Here is a 14,567-nt window from a genome sequence, read left to right on the forward strand (position 1 = left end):
TATGAATACACTGTCAAATAACCCGAATCATCAAACAAAACGCAGGAAAAAAAAAACGAATACACTATCAAGTGTTGACATTAAATCAAACACATGGAGAGCAATGTTTTTACAACATGAAATCTAGAACTAAGGGTTGAAGAAGGATAATCTGACAATCAAAGAAAAAAAAACGTATAAAATAATTCAATCAAATAATAAATAGGGCAGTGTAGCAAAATAGCCAAAATGAAACTATGAAATTTGTTTTTAGCCTATGTTTCACAAATTTTAGGTAAATAGCTAACAGGTTTATGTGGCAATAATTAAGGTCTGATTTGCCTTTATTTATTAATAAATTCTCATTTTCTCTCTCCTATTTTTTTCTACACATTTTTTTACATAAAAACTTCAAAAAACCATATCTATCTCATATGAACTCGAAATTGAGTGATTCCAAATCCTACGGTTTCGTGACGCCGAGATCTTCAAAAATAGATCCATTGTGTTTGATGAAAAATCATGTTTAATACCATCGATGTAGAAAAATCACGTTACTACCTTAAATATGGAAATAACTGAAATTTTTTGAAATTATAGACATAAATATAATTTTTCATCAAACACAATGGGTCTATTTTTGAAGATCTCGACGCCACGAATTTGTAGGATCTGAAATCACTCAATTTCGAGTTCTTATGAAAAAATACGAATTTTTGAAGTTTTGATGTAAAAAAATTATTTGAAAAAAATAGGAGAGAGAAAGTGACGAATTTGTTAATGAATAAGGGTAAATCAGACCTTAATTATTGCCACATAAGCCATTTGGTTATATCCCTAAAAATTGTCAAACATAGGCTAGATCAATCATATGTTTAAAAACAATGCAATCAAATAATAAATATTAAAAAAACCCTAACCTACCGACCATGTACACGATGTTGGGCTGTCAACAAGGAGCGGCTATTATGGATTCGAGAAACGGCGGTGAAGACCGACGTCGAGAAACGGTGGCGAGCAGCGGCGGGGAGGGTTGTCGCGCAAAAGTGACGGTGACGACGACTGTTGACAGCAAAAGCGGCTCTCGGTGATGCAGAGAAGATGCGCCGCAAGTTTGAGAAAATAAAACTGTAGAGCATTTCAAAGATCGTGTATTTCTTTTCTTTTTCCTCAGACTATTAAATAATATTCTTTTTATCCATCTCACCCAATCTTTTACCTAATAAAAGTGGACCACCTGGATGAGCTTGATTCTTTATTATAGGGCATGAATAAAGAACGTCATTAAAAGTCTTCAATACCGAAAATTTTCTGACTTGTAATGGTGGTCTTATTTTAAACGCCATTAAATAGATATATAACCACGTGGTGTTAAATAATTGGATTATTTTAATTTAATGAAGCTTAACATTTAAACGCTAAGATTAGTTTTTTTGGATTTTTCTCCGGTTGCCGACGTGGCGATCTGCTATTCATTTTCTATTGTAAAAAGAAATCCGAAAATACAATAATTACTTTTAATGACATTTTTTTTCACTACCAAAGAGGCGCCATTAAAAAGTCATTTTTCTACTAGTGTAAGATTAGTAAAGCAAATCAGCCAAAAACGTCACTAATAAATCCGTACACAAGTGAGTTACATATGCGCAACTTGAGTAAATTAAAAAAAGAGCAAGACCCCCAAATGTTAATTTACTGATAATTAAAATATCATCAATAATAAAAGTCATAATGATCATTATGTAGAGAGACAAAGTGCAGACAAGCGGACTGAATGGTTGATCCTTCGGTGCCCCGCCTCCGCCGCATGGCGCAAATCAACCAAGATCGCCGTGCTGGAAACTCTTTCCGATGGTCATATAGAGACCCTACTATTAGTAAATATTTATTATTAATAAAATGTAAATGTAGTTTAGTCTTTTAACTTTATATTAATTTTTCTATTTATATTCTATTTTATTGTATTATTTTAAATAACTCCATGAACTTAAAGGATTAAACCCTTCTTTTGCTTTTTTCTCTCAATCTCATTATTTTTATGCAAAGTTAACATAGTAGTCTCGAAGTCGAGTTAGCAGAGTCATCAATTGTTGGATCGACACGAAATATTAATAAAATGGTTGTGATACGTTGATGTACATTCTGAACGGTGGAAATGTGCTTGGGAGATTTCAAAGATTTTCGATTAATTAAACTCATATATGTTTGAGAAGTTTAAGCAGTTTTTTGCATCGTAACCTCATGTCATGTCAGCCTCATCTTCTTAAAATTGATGATTTATTCATGAAGACTAGCTCTCCACTTCATTTTTCGTATTTTTTTTAAAACTTACACGTACTAAATCATGTGAAACGTTGCAATTGCAAACTAGTCAATGTTTTACTCTTTTGAGATGCTCTTATTTGAAGCCTCCTTGGCCTTTCGGTCACTCGTTGCCAAATAGTAGCCACTTTTCACTTAGTATACACCGACCCTAGCTCACATGTTGGCATTGTCTAGGTCGAGTTTCGAGGATGGGATTTTGAGGATCTATTGGAACATGAACTCTGGTACCGATTCAACATTATTCATAAAATATTAATTATTTTTTATATTTTACATATACTTAGACTATATTTAAGGTTTTTTATTTTTTATTTTTTTAAGGACATTTACTACCAGTGGGGATTGAACTCACGACTTCCACTTTGAAGGCGATGTGGAATTACCACTAGATCAAGTTAGGTACCACAAAAAATTAAAGTTTTATCTTTTTATAACGTGAATAGCATTAAAATTAATTTGGCTAAAATTTTAACACTATTCGAAACAAAACATTCCATTCCGATCACTACAGAAATTTAGATTTGGTCTACAGAAATTTAGATTTGGTCGAAACAAAATTTCCGTTCCGACCAAAAATGAAACCTTGCTTAATACCTAACGAGTTTTTTATATATATATATTTGTTTTAAATAGGAAGTTAAAAAAAGGAGGATGAGTAGACTAGCTAATCAGAAACATAAATTTGTCAAAATAGTCAATGTTTGGGTTATTTTGCGAAATAGCCAATAAACCACATTAACCAATTTGATCAGACAAAAATACCATTAATTAAAATGAAGAGTTGCCAAATATAAACTCATAATAAATAAATAACATTACAATAAATAACTCTTCCATTAATATATTAAAAAATTCTCTAAAAATATTACGAGATCTTCATCATCGATCTTCACTACCGATCTTCACCGCATAGTCAACTTGCCATCCATCTCAAGCCGCCGATTCTCCGACCGGAGACACAGAGCCTCCCTCACTTTCACCGCATCTAACTCGGCCCGCTCTGCTCGAAGCAGTGACTCCATAAAACGCAAATAAACCGAAATTAATACAAATTAACAAATAAACACAATAAACGTAAATTAATACGATAAACCGAAATAAAATAAAATTACATTGATGTAAATATTTAATGATAGTAACACCAATAAACCTTTAAATCAGGTAGAAATTGAAATTATGTTTAGTCAGATATAAGATGCTGCACACAATGCAGAGACAATAGGTGCGACAATCTATTATGATGCAAGAGATGGATTATAAAAGAAACAGTATGTAAATATAAATAACACAAATAATGGTAACCCAGTTCAGTGCAACGTCACACTTTATAAGGCAGTGTGCCTAGTGGAAATGAAATTCACTATAATAATAAGTAGTCTATAGTACAACAATGAACTTATATGAACAATCTCTGTCTCAATGCTATTTTCCTATTACTACCCGTGAATTCCAAATCAAGCTCCCCTGAGTCTGAGATCCCCTCAATTTCACTATCCCGGTGTTTGACATTCTTCGATGTCAACACTCATGAAATCTTCAATCACGAAATTACAAAATTCAACAACTCTCTAACACTCAAATGTCTGGAAATATTTTTAGAGAATTACACCACACACATCACACAATTAGTTTCTCAGTCTGCCGATCGTGCACGTCCAAGAACCCTAAAAGTATGATGAATGCGTTCAAACTACTAAGGGGGAAGCACTTGGCTTTTATAGTAGTCAGCACCTCTGTAAGACGATCTAAGGTTTCCTTACCCAAACATGATGAAAACCAAAGTAGAAAGTCTTCGATGAAACCGTCTGGAAATTCAAGGAACTTGCCAAAGATACAGTTTTGCATACATAGCCAAAGATGTCTCAACATATCCTAGAACATGTTGCCAGATATCTTGTCAAACAAACTTGCAATAAAATAAGCCAACACCACACGTAACAACCCTAAATCACCAAAAAAAAAAAAAAACAAAAATAAACACAAGTATAAAATACTCATAAACACCTAAAATTTATTTCAAAATTAATAATAAAAAAAAAGAAGAAGAATAATCGGTCAAGTAGTTAAGAGAATCAAACAAACCTGATTCCATATACAAAAATATCTTCCTTGTTGTGTCGAGTATTCTTCAACATCTGCGAGCAAAGAATCCGCGTCTTCCTCGCAAACCTCATCGTGTCCAGATCGGCATCTTCACGTCTAGTCTTGTGCCAGTGATTCTTCGACGTCAGTGAAAGAGCATCAGCAACCTTTTTTTTACCTCGGCATGTCTAGAGCGGCCTCGCCGCGCCTAGTCCCGCACCAAAAGGCCTTTGGCGACAGTGAACATAGCATCCTCGCAGACCTCAATGTCTCTAGATCAACCTCGTTGTGCCTGGACCTCCATCTCGTGATGACAAACACTCCCTCAGCGAAGTCGGTGTCTATTTAGCCGAGCTCGCTCACTCCCTCCGCCGGACGAGATCGGAGAACCAGCTGTAAAGCTAGCATCGTTGGGGCTCGGATCGTCTGGATTTGTGTTTATCTTCGTCAGAAAAACCGTAGTATTATGCATTTACGTCAATATCATGCATTTATGAATGGGTGATGTAGCTATATAGCCAATTTAAAGTTATGAATTTGCAAAATAGTCAATGTTTGTCTTAATTTAGTGAAATAACCAAAATGTCTAGTAATCTGATTTCAAAATTTTTTTTTACACGAAAATTAATTTGTTTGAAAGTGATAAATTATTTATGATAATCGTAAACAAATTTAATTTTGGTTGTCAAAAATTTTTTAAAAACGTAAATTTGGATACTTTGCTTAAAAGCTGAAATTTTGGTTATTTTGCTAATAAAAAAGTTTAAAATTTTTATTTTGTACAATTTTTTCTTTATGAATTAATGTCAAATATTGCAAATATTAAGGAAGAAATGCCATACATAATAAGCATCTACGTCATTAAAAAATCAAGTCATGTGTGTATATATATCTCATAATATTAATTTTATTTTTAAAAAATACATTTTATTAGCCGGATTAAATTCGGTATAAAATTTTACAATAATTACCATATATATATATATATATATATTTAAATTGACTATCTAAAAAAAAAATTAGAACATTGACTATTTTGAACTCTCAACAAATGATTTAGTTCTTATAATTAAAAAAAAAAAAAAAAATCAACTGTCTCCAAGTGCGAGGACATTCCGTAAAATATATAGAGAGAGAGAGAGAGGGAGAGAGAGAGAGAGAGAGCAATAGTGCAGAACTATGGTTTCGGAGGTAGTAAAAGTAAAAGAGAACCCTTAAACCCTTAGAACCCCTTGAAGTACTCTTGGTCGTGTCTGATAAGCACAAACCATACATGTCTGTAATTTCAAAGATGAAATCCCTCGTAACTCAAACGCCATGGTCAACCCTCATTTCCTCTTCTTCTAAGATTCCTCGGACAACGCCTTTAGCTCTGTTTTCTGTGGCCTCAAATTCCTTTCCCAGAAATTCACCGAGGTTTCGCTCTCTCGGTCCCCGAAGATCCTCTCTTTGTCTGGTCCAGAGCCGAGGCCTGCAAGCGGACTCAGCATCCCGGCCAGTCTCCGGCGAAATCCACGTCATTGTGGGTCCCATGTTCGCCGGAAAAACCACCACGCTTCTACGTCGAGTTCAGTCAGAGAGGAGTCACGGAAGGTTTGATAACGAATCTTTTATCTCTAGGGTTTTAGTATTTGGTATGGGTTTGGGCATTATCTATCTCCGCAAGATGTTGAAATGAGTTTTGTAGTATTTTAAATGTTGGGGGAAAAAAAAAGAACTGTTTATGTGTGTGTTAGAAAGTAGGAAGCTTTATGTTTTGGTGAACTTGATACTCTTGTTGTGGTCTGTCTGTTTGTTGGTTTTCCATATAATAAGCTTATAGTGAAGTGATAGGTGAAATATTTCTGAACGTTGCTTATGAAAGTTTCTGCCTTTTCACTTTTTTTTTTTTTAGTTTTCATTTCAAAGGAAATAGTGATACCAAAAGTTTTCCAGGAAATTAGGTAAAACATTGAAATCAATACCAACTAGGCAATGCATGGAATATATATGAGTGTAAGCTTGTCAAGAGCCGAAACAAGTTTTTTCTCGTTATTCTAAGTTGGATTTCATGGGTGGATGGGCTGTTCAAGGGTGTTCAAGTGCTTCAGTTTTTCGTTGATCGAATAAATCACCCGTTAGATATTCCCAGCTTTCAGGTCAAGCCTGTGATAGAAAAACTCGAACTGGATAGAACACTAAAGGGTCTTTGTATCTCGGGAAGGATGAAGGAAGCGATCTCTCTACTATGGCGCACGAGATCCCGAGTAAGCCCAGGGACATACTGTCTTCTCTTGCAAGAATGTATATTCACAAAGGAACATCGAAACGGGAGAAGAATCCATGCGCAGATGGTTGTGTCGGGATTCATTCCCGACGAGTATTTGAAGACCAAGCTGTTGATTCTGTACGTGAAATCTGGGGATTTAGGAACCGCGCACCTTTTGCTCGACAAGCTAGCCGAGAAAACCTTGGTTTCATGGAACACGATGATCGCAGGGTATGTCCAAAAGGGTCTAGTAGAAACAGGGTTGAGTTATTACAGAGAGATGAGGCGTTGCGATGTGATACCAGACCATTACACTTTTGCTTCTGTATTTAAAGCATGTGCGAGTTTGGCGGCATTGGAGCTTGGGAAGCAATCCCATGGAGTCATGGTCAAGTGCAATGTCATAGACAATGTTGTAGCCAATAGTGCCCTCATGGATATGTACTTAAAGAGTAGTAGCTTATCCGATGCACGTCTGGTATTTGACTCGTCTCCAGATAGGAATGTCATAACTTGGACCGCGATGATCGCTGGGTATGGCCTTCACGGCAGAGTCTCCGATGTCTTAGACCTTTTCAAACAGATGACACTCGAAGGGTTTAGGCCAAATTACGTCACTTTTATCTCGGTCATTTCGGCGTGTAGCCACGGAGGCTTGGTGGACGAGGGCTTGGAGTATTTTTCATCGATGAGTAGAGACTACGGAATTCAACCGAGAGCCCAACATTACGCGGTCATGGTTGACTTGATGTGTCGCGCCGGGAGGGTCAAAGAGGCGTATGAGTTTGTTCTGAACTCGCCTTGCAAAGACCACTCGGCGATATGGGGCTCTTTGCTCAGTGCTTGTAAGAGTCATGGTGACATGGACTTAGTCAGGCTTGCAGCGAAGAAATACGTTGAATTCGAACCGGAAAACGCTGGAAAATATGTCGTATTGGCCAATGCTTATGCCTCGTTCGGGCTGTGGGATAGCGTTGCAGAGGTCCGGTCTGCGATGAAGGAGTCGGGGATGATAAAAGAACCCGCGTATAGCAAGATCGAGATTCAAAGTGGGGTCCACTTCTTTCACAAGCACGACAAGTCTCATAAACAATCTGTGGAGATTTATGAGACCATTCAAGAAATTACTTGTAATTCGAAGGATGTGGGATATGTACCTGATTTGAGTGGGAACTAAAAATAATCGGAAAGAGCCCCGATTCCCTTGTGTTCCATTTTTTTTCCGGCCCAATTTATTCAATGCAATAAAGAAAAAATAAATAGGAAGGAAAGAAGCGAAGTAATATTACCTCTTGTTCTAGTTTCAGATTGATATAGAGATTCTCTAGATCACAGCTTACTTTAGATCATGGGTTAAAATTTAGCATTCCCTTAATCTGTATATAAGTGGAACGAAAATCTGTTCTGCGATAATTCTTAAGGTGAGTACATTAATCTTGCATAATAATCCCTGTTTTCTGTTTGCTGTAACTAATTGTTTTTTTTTTTTTTTTTTTTTGTTATTCCCTGTTCTTGAAAAGAAACGTGGCAATTATAAAATCCAACAAAGACACAAGGTACGGATTGGATTCGATCGTGACTCACGATGGGGTGAGATTGCCGTGTTGGGCGCTGGAAGATTTGTCGTCGTTCAGACAGAAAGTTGGTTCTGATGCTTATTCCCAGGTACGAACATAACATCATACAGTAATTTTTCGTAACAATCTGATATGCTTAGCATAAGATTTGAATATCTAATTTCCGCTCGGATTTCTTTCTGCAACAGATTGACGTGATCGGCATCGACGAAGCTCAGTTCTTCGAGGACCTCTATGATTTCTGCTGCGAAGCGGCGGACCGCGATGGAAAAATAGTCGTCGTTTCTGGGCTCGACGGTGACTATTTGAGGTAATTCTCTATAGAGAAGTCTAGTCAAAGTTCATTAAACTGTGTGTGTCAACTTTATATGCATGGATCACCGATCGATTCAAATTGCAGGAGGAGCTTTGGGTCGGTGCTCGACATAATTCCTCTTGCGGACTCGGTGACAAAGCTGAGCTCGAGGTGCGAGCTTTGTGGGAAAAGTGCATTCTTTACGCTGAGGAAATCGGAGGAGACACGTACCGAGCTCATCGGCGGAGCCGAAGTTTACATGCCCGTGTGTCGCCACCACTATGTCGCAGGCCAAGCTGTGATCGAGGCCACAAGAGTTGCCTTGGAATCTCAAGTTCACTCCACTTCTTACGTTTGATTTCGGACTCGGATTCAGTTCCTCAAACTAGAAATGTTTGTATTGGATGTTGTAGAATGTAGAGAGTGATAGACCAGTTGTCCTTATATTTATGCCAATTATGGCTTTGTATTATCAGTGTAAGCTCGTGTGTTTATGCAAGTAAATCAGCTCTGGTTTTACTTCAGTGACTCCGTTTCTGCTGATATTTTTATTATGCCACTAAATTAGCTTAGGGTACTTACTAATACAATTCTGTTAAATTGCAAATAAATATATCATATACGGATGGTATGATGAAAACTGATACGTTTCTTACAAGTTTTCTGAGATAAATAAATGGATCGACAAAGGAGTCTATAAGAATAAATTTATAATAAACAGTGAAAAAATTGCATTACTTAACGGGTCGGGTTGTGAAGAAAAAAAAACGTCAATCACACAAGGACGCTAACAGAAGAGTCTAGCGAAAGTCTGCACAGGTTTTCCCTCGGATTTCATAGCATTTTCAGGTTTAAAAGCAATAAAACTCGAGTGTACTCTATTGACAAGACTTTAAAACCATTAGCTGAGAAATAAAACAACAAATTCAGTTTGTTCAGTCCTCTTCAATGAAATACGAAACTCCTTGGCTAAACATTTAAAGTAATGTTAAAAAGATCACAACTTTGTATCTACGCGAGCGAGAGCTTGAAAAACCTGTTCAGAAACCCCAGTTCGGGGATTTGCTCAGCCAATGGTTCGTCGGGTAATGATGGCCGTGAAAACAACGAAGGCGAGTTAGAATCCGAGAACGAATGGGAAAGACTGATCAAGCCATTCGATCTGAAAGAGCTCCGGAGAAGCGGGGTTCAAATGTCCCCAATTCAGCTCTGCGAGGTTCTCAGGCTCCCATTGGACATTCCGACCTCGATCGACATTTTCGAGTGGGCCGGTTCGCAGAGGAGCTATTCCCACACGTACGCTGTGTATCACATCCTCGTCGATAAGCTCGGAAAGGCCTCGGAGTTCAAAGCCATCGAAGCTATGCTGGCCCGGATGAAAGAGGAAGGTGTGGTCTTCAGGGAAGGCACATTCATCTCCATCATCAAATCCTACGGCCGAGCCGGGTTTCCCGGGAAAGCGACTCGGATTCTCTCCGACATGAAGACCGTTTACTCTTGCGCTCCGACTTTCAGGTCGTACAACGCGGTGTTGTTCGTGCTCTTGTCCGGCGACTGTCCCATGGTCGCTCGCCGCGTGTTCGACGAAATGCTGAGCCAGGGCTTGTCTCCCTCGGCCTACACTTTCTTCGTGGTGATGAAGTCGCTTTGCCTGGTCAACGAGGTCAGCTCGGCTTGTTCGCTCCTGAGAGAGATGACTAAGCACGGGTGTGTCCCAAGCTCGGAGATTTACCACACTCTCATCCACGCTCAGTCGAAGAGCGATGTCAACGAGGCCGTGAGGCTCTTCGAGGAGATGCTTCTGATGGGCTGTTCGCCGGAGATTTGGACCTTCCGAGACGTCGTTCGCGGTCTCTGCAAAGCCGGCCGGGTCAACGAGGCAGCGAAGCTCGTCGATCGCATGTCGCTCAGGGACGTCGTACCCGACAACCAGACGTACGGGGTTCTGATCCGACGGCTGTGCCGGTCCGGGGAGGTCGACAGAGCGAGGTCGGTGCTGGGGAAAGTGGCGACCCCGAACGAGATCCTCTTCAACACGGTGATCCACGGGTACGTGACCGAGGGCCGGCTCGAAGAAGCGGAGGAGATTCTCCGCGGCGAGATGGCTCGAGCCGGGTTTCGACCCGACATCTTCACGTACAACACGCTGATCCACGGGCTCTGCGAGAAGGGTCTGATTCGCTCGGCCCGTTCTTTAGCGGGCGATATGGGAGGAACGAAGCCGAACGTGGTGACGTACACCACGCTGATCGACGCTCTCTGCAAGGAGAATCGGGTCGAAGAAGCCGGGAATCTCCTGAAAGAAATGGAGGCCGAGGGACACAGCCTCAACACCGTCGGATACAACTGCCTCATCTCCGCGATGTGCAGGGGCGGGAACGTAAATCGAGCTTTCGAGATGCTCGGCGAGATGCGCTCAAAGGGCCGTAAACCCGACGTATACACGTTCACGACGCTCATATTCGGGCTCTGCAGCGCCGACAGACTCGACGAGGCCTTGGGACTCTCGCGCGACATGCTCTCGGAGGGCGTTATCGCCAACACCGTGACCTACAACACGCTCATCGCCGCTCTCTTGAAGAGAGGCGAGATCAAAGAGGCCGTGAGGCTCGTGAACGACATGGTGCTCCGCGGATGCCCTCTGGACAAGATCACCTACAACGCTCTCATAAAGGCGCTGTGCGAGGCGGGCGCGATCGACCGTGCGATGGGGCTCTTCGATGACATGGCGGAGCGCGGGGTCCGCGGCGGAGTCAACGTGGCGTTCAACTTGCTGGTGAACGGGCTGTGCAGGGCCGGGAAGGTTGAGGAAGCGGCCGCGTTTCTCGGGGACGCGATCCAGCGCGGCGCGGCCGCGGACATCGTGACGTACAACAGCTTGATCAACGGTCTGTGCAAGTCGGGGCGGGTCGCCGAGGCTTTCGACCTGTTCGAGCGGTTGCAGGACCAGGGAGTGGAACCGGACACCGTGACTTACAACACTCTGATTGGCTGTCTCTGCAGAGAAGGGATGGGCAACAATGCCTTCTCGCTTCTCTGCAGAGGCGTTGACAAGGGTTTTGTGCCCGATCATGTCACTTGGATTATACTTGTTCGTAATTTGTCCAAGGGTAGAGGATGGTTCAACCCAATCTAATCACACCTTTTAGGATTATACTCAAATTATTGACTTTAGTCAAGGAGCTTTAGGATCTCTTTCGTTGCATTTTTTGTACATCATCAATCCATTCTGGTAAATCTTGTCATGTCCTTTAATCATTTGTAAATCTTGTCACACACAGTAGTGACACTCAGATTGTCGCTTAACTTGAATCGTATTGCACTTTTTAGGATACGTTTATGTTTCCGATTCAGAGGTGGCTGAAGGAGACAAAAATAACAAGCATGGTTGCTCTGAGGCTCTAAGGTGACTGAACTACCATGCCTATGTGATTGGGAGATATACCTTTGACATTTTCAAACTAGTCCAACGTACAAACTGCTAGTCTGGAACCAGTAATTATCAAAGGTATCAACTTAGTTGTTTCCGGCCTGAATTGTAAAATAATATTGTGTCTCTCATTTGATATAGAAGTTCGTTTGATTTTTTATTACTCACAATTGCTAGTTTTCGTTTAATACTGATCAATAAAAATCAAAACTCTGTCCCAACCAAGAGTATTAATACCTCAGAATTGCAGAATATATGTCAACAAAGCTTAAAATGCTATTCAATTCCGAAAGATGGTGTTTTTAGACTATTATCCTCATCAGTATTACTTGGATTGTACTTGTTCCTAATTTGTCTAGAGGTGGAGGATGGTTCAACCCAATCTAATGACACCTTTGTGAAAAAACTTGAGTTTGTCAAAAACTTTCAAGATGTAAGCAAAAATTGGAAACCTCATCTTTTTTGCATGTATGTATACACGCTGTTGAGTTCGAGATAGTCTGGACGTAGAAATCCACAAGTTTTTGGCATAATCCAGTATCAGCAGGTTTCGGAACTTTTGAAGCTGTGATTTAATCTAACAGTTTATAGAACATTATGTAATTGGCTAAAGCATACTCTATTTTCTGTTAGAGATGGTCTAAAAGTACAAATACACCAGCTTTTCCATGATCCGAACATTTTCTGTAACTCGTTGGTTATATGGATTCAGGTCCCTAATTTTATTTCCCCTTTCAGTTCACTGGAAAACAGTGGGAATAATTGGTCATCAAGAAATCGGGAGCGGATGAGTTCGAGTTCCCCATAGCTTACTTCTTGAACAAGCCATTGTTGGCGCCAGTGGTATGACTGTAATTTCTCCTCTTTTTCTTTTTCCAAAGTTTGGCATTGGCAACATCTGAATTCGATACGTCTTTGATTTCAATTGAGGTTGTGTTACTGTCTTTACTTTCTCATGAAGCTCTTACCTTGGGGGGAAAAAAAAGTTGAATTTGTTAAAATGATATAAAGAAAATGGGTTCTTTTTTTGTTCTCCGTTCTGGTTGCTGACTTAAAAGGATATTGGGATCCCTTTCATGGAGTCGGAGACTAATCTTTTTTACTCTCTTTTTTTGAAAGGCACAATGCCGTGCATTTAAGTAATGGGATTACAGAAGCCACAAGCTAAACCAGATTGGAAAGAAAAAATCGGTGCAGTTTTCCGAGGAGACGAAAGAACGGAACATATAAGCAAGCAAGCAAGCCTTGCAATCAACTATATAAAGTCAAGTTTTAGACATTCTCTGCACAGTCATAACTGTTGATTTTTTGCTTCGGTGCGAGCGTTAAGGCATCAGAAACTTTCTCCGATATCCTAATCCAATCGGCAGCGGTATCAGAAGCCATCATGGTCTCGAGGTAGTTTCTAGATCTTTTGAGTCTGATCAAGCAAACGATAATGCTCGAGATCCTAAGCGCACGTATTCTTTCAAAATATCGAGTCGCTCTCTGGAACTGATATCCCAGTGCTTTCACCAAATCTACAGTACTTTCATCCTATACTTGTAGTTGAATGTTTTCTCGCACGGTATAGCGTGAAGCTAAAGTGTGTTGATATATAGAAAAATACATAATTTTTTTTTCTAATAATTATTTGTGTAAGGCATGATAAAATTAAGCAGGTGGTCCTTCACAATCCATTCATTTTGACACTGCCTGAGGTGGAGATGTCAAAAACGATATCATCTCGAAAAATGTTCAGCAATTGTGGGTAAAAATTATTGTACCGAATTCTCTGAATTTCAGGACTAAGGTTTGAGTTACCGAAGTAACAGATGGGTTACCGCACGGTATATAATTAACAAGCGATTGATACCGAGGACACGTCAATATTTTATTTGTATTCATTGTGTCACATACCAAACTTCTTGCAATTCAGGCTGGAAATAACTGAGTTGACCGATACACATCAAAACTCTGTCCTTGATAGCGTTAATACCTCAAAATTTCAGAATATGTCAACAAAGCTTAAAAAGCTATTCACACCCGAAAATTGGTGTTTTTAGACTGTTATCCTCAACCCCCCTAATATTCTTACCACAAGGGCATTCCTCGCCACCCTTGGGGTGTGGCTTGGGTAAGGGTCGTTGGACAATGGCTTGCTTAGTCGTGGATTTTTGTTTGGGGGTCCATCGCAGGTCAATCGAGGCTCAGTAGTGGGTCTTTCGCGGGTCAATTGGGGCACGATCGTGGGTCTTTTGCGGGTTAATCGGGTCTCGGTCGTGGGTCTTTATCGGATCAATCGGGTCTCGGTCATGGGTCTTTCTCAGGTCAATCGAGCATCCTTCATGGATCTTTTCAGGATTTGGCATGGCTCGCCAGAAGATATTGATTAAGAAACATTTTTACGCAATCAATAGGCGGTTCATCACATAACCGCATGGTCACGCGATCGATAACCCTTCCTTTCAAGTTGGTATCTGTAAATAATATTTCAAAACAATAGATCGGTCTATATAATAGAAATCTATGAAGTGGTAACACCTCACAATTGCAGAATATGTCAAAGTCTTAAAATAGCCATTCAATCCTGAAGATGGCGTTTTTTTTACTGTTATCTTCATGGGTATTACATACACGACACACAACGTA

At 40.1% G+C, this 14,567-nt stretch overlaps 3 protein-coding genes and 2 non-coding genes across 5 annotated transcripts; 3 read left to right on the forward strand and 2 right to left on the reverse strand.

Moving 5' to 3' along the window:
• The first annotated feature begins 5,478 nt into the window (after positions 1–5,478).
• On the forward strand, positions 5,479–9,030 carry LOC149385434 (thymidine kinase a-like). Its single transcript, XM_089625720.1, has 4 exons — positions 5,479–5,979; positions 8,155–8,299; positions 8,400–8,521; positions 8,612–9,030. Exons 1-4 carry the CDS (start codon positions 5,660–5,662, stop codon positions 8,862–8,864), a joined length of 840 nt encoding a protein of 279 aa, XP_089481846.1. The 5' UTR covers positions 5,479–5,659; the 3' UTR covers positions 8,865–9,030.
• Positions 6,351–8,283, forward strand: LOC149385435 (Tetratricopeptide repeat (TPR)-like superfamily protein; the record flags this gene model as incomplete). The annotated part of the gene is made up of 2 exons (XM_089625719.1): positions 6,351–8,055; positions 8,155–8,283. A coding segment is annotated over one exon (1,461 nt), but the record flags the coding sequence as incomplete, so codon positions are not given.
• Positions 9,031–9,431: 401 nt separating the features above from the next.
• Positions 9,432–13,665, forward strand: LOC149385436 (Pentatricopeptide repeat (PPR) superfamily protein). The gene is made up of 4 exons (XM_089625718.1): positions 9,432–11,738; positions 11,837–12,014; positions 12,675–12,779; positions 13,056–13,665. The coding sequence occupies exon 1, from the start codon at positions 9,492–9,494 to the stop codon at positions 11,640–11,642; it is 2,151 nt and encodes a 716-aa protein (XP_089481844.1). The 5' UTR covers positions 9,432–9,491; the 3' UTR covers positions 11,643–11,738; positions 11,837–12,014; positions 12,675–12,779; positions 13,056–13,665.
• On the reverse strand, positions 12,170–12,262 carry LOC149385437 (small nucleolar RNA SNORD96 family). The gene has a single exon (XR_016301524.1). It is a non-coding gene; the product is annotated as a small nucleolar RNA SNORD96 family (small nucleolar RNA).
• A 790-nt stretch (positions 13,666–14,455) lies between the features above and the next one.
• LOC149385438 (small nucleolar RNA SNORD96 family) lies at positions 14,456–14,545 on the reverse strand. Its single transcript, XR_016301527.1, has one exon. It is a non-coding gene; the product is annotated as a small nucleolar RNA SNORD96 family (small nucleolar RNA).
• Between the last annotated feature and the right edge of the window lie 22 nt (positions 14,546–14,567).

Source organism: Urtica dioica, chromosome 9 (genome assembly GCF_054948205.1).
Source record: "Urtica dioica subsp. dioica isolate 48M chromosome 9, U.dioica_male_clone48M_v1_H2, whole genome shotgun sequence".
NCBI classification, from domain to species: Eukaryota; Viridiplantae; Streptophyta; class Magnoliopsida; order Rosales; family Urticaceae; genus Urtica; species Urtica dioica.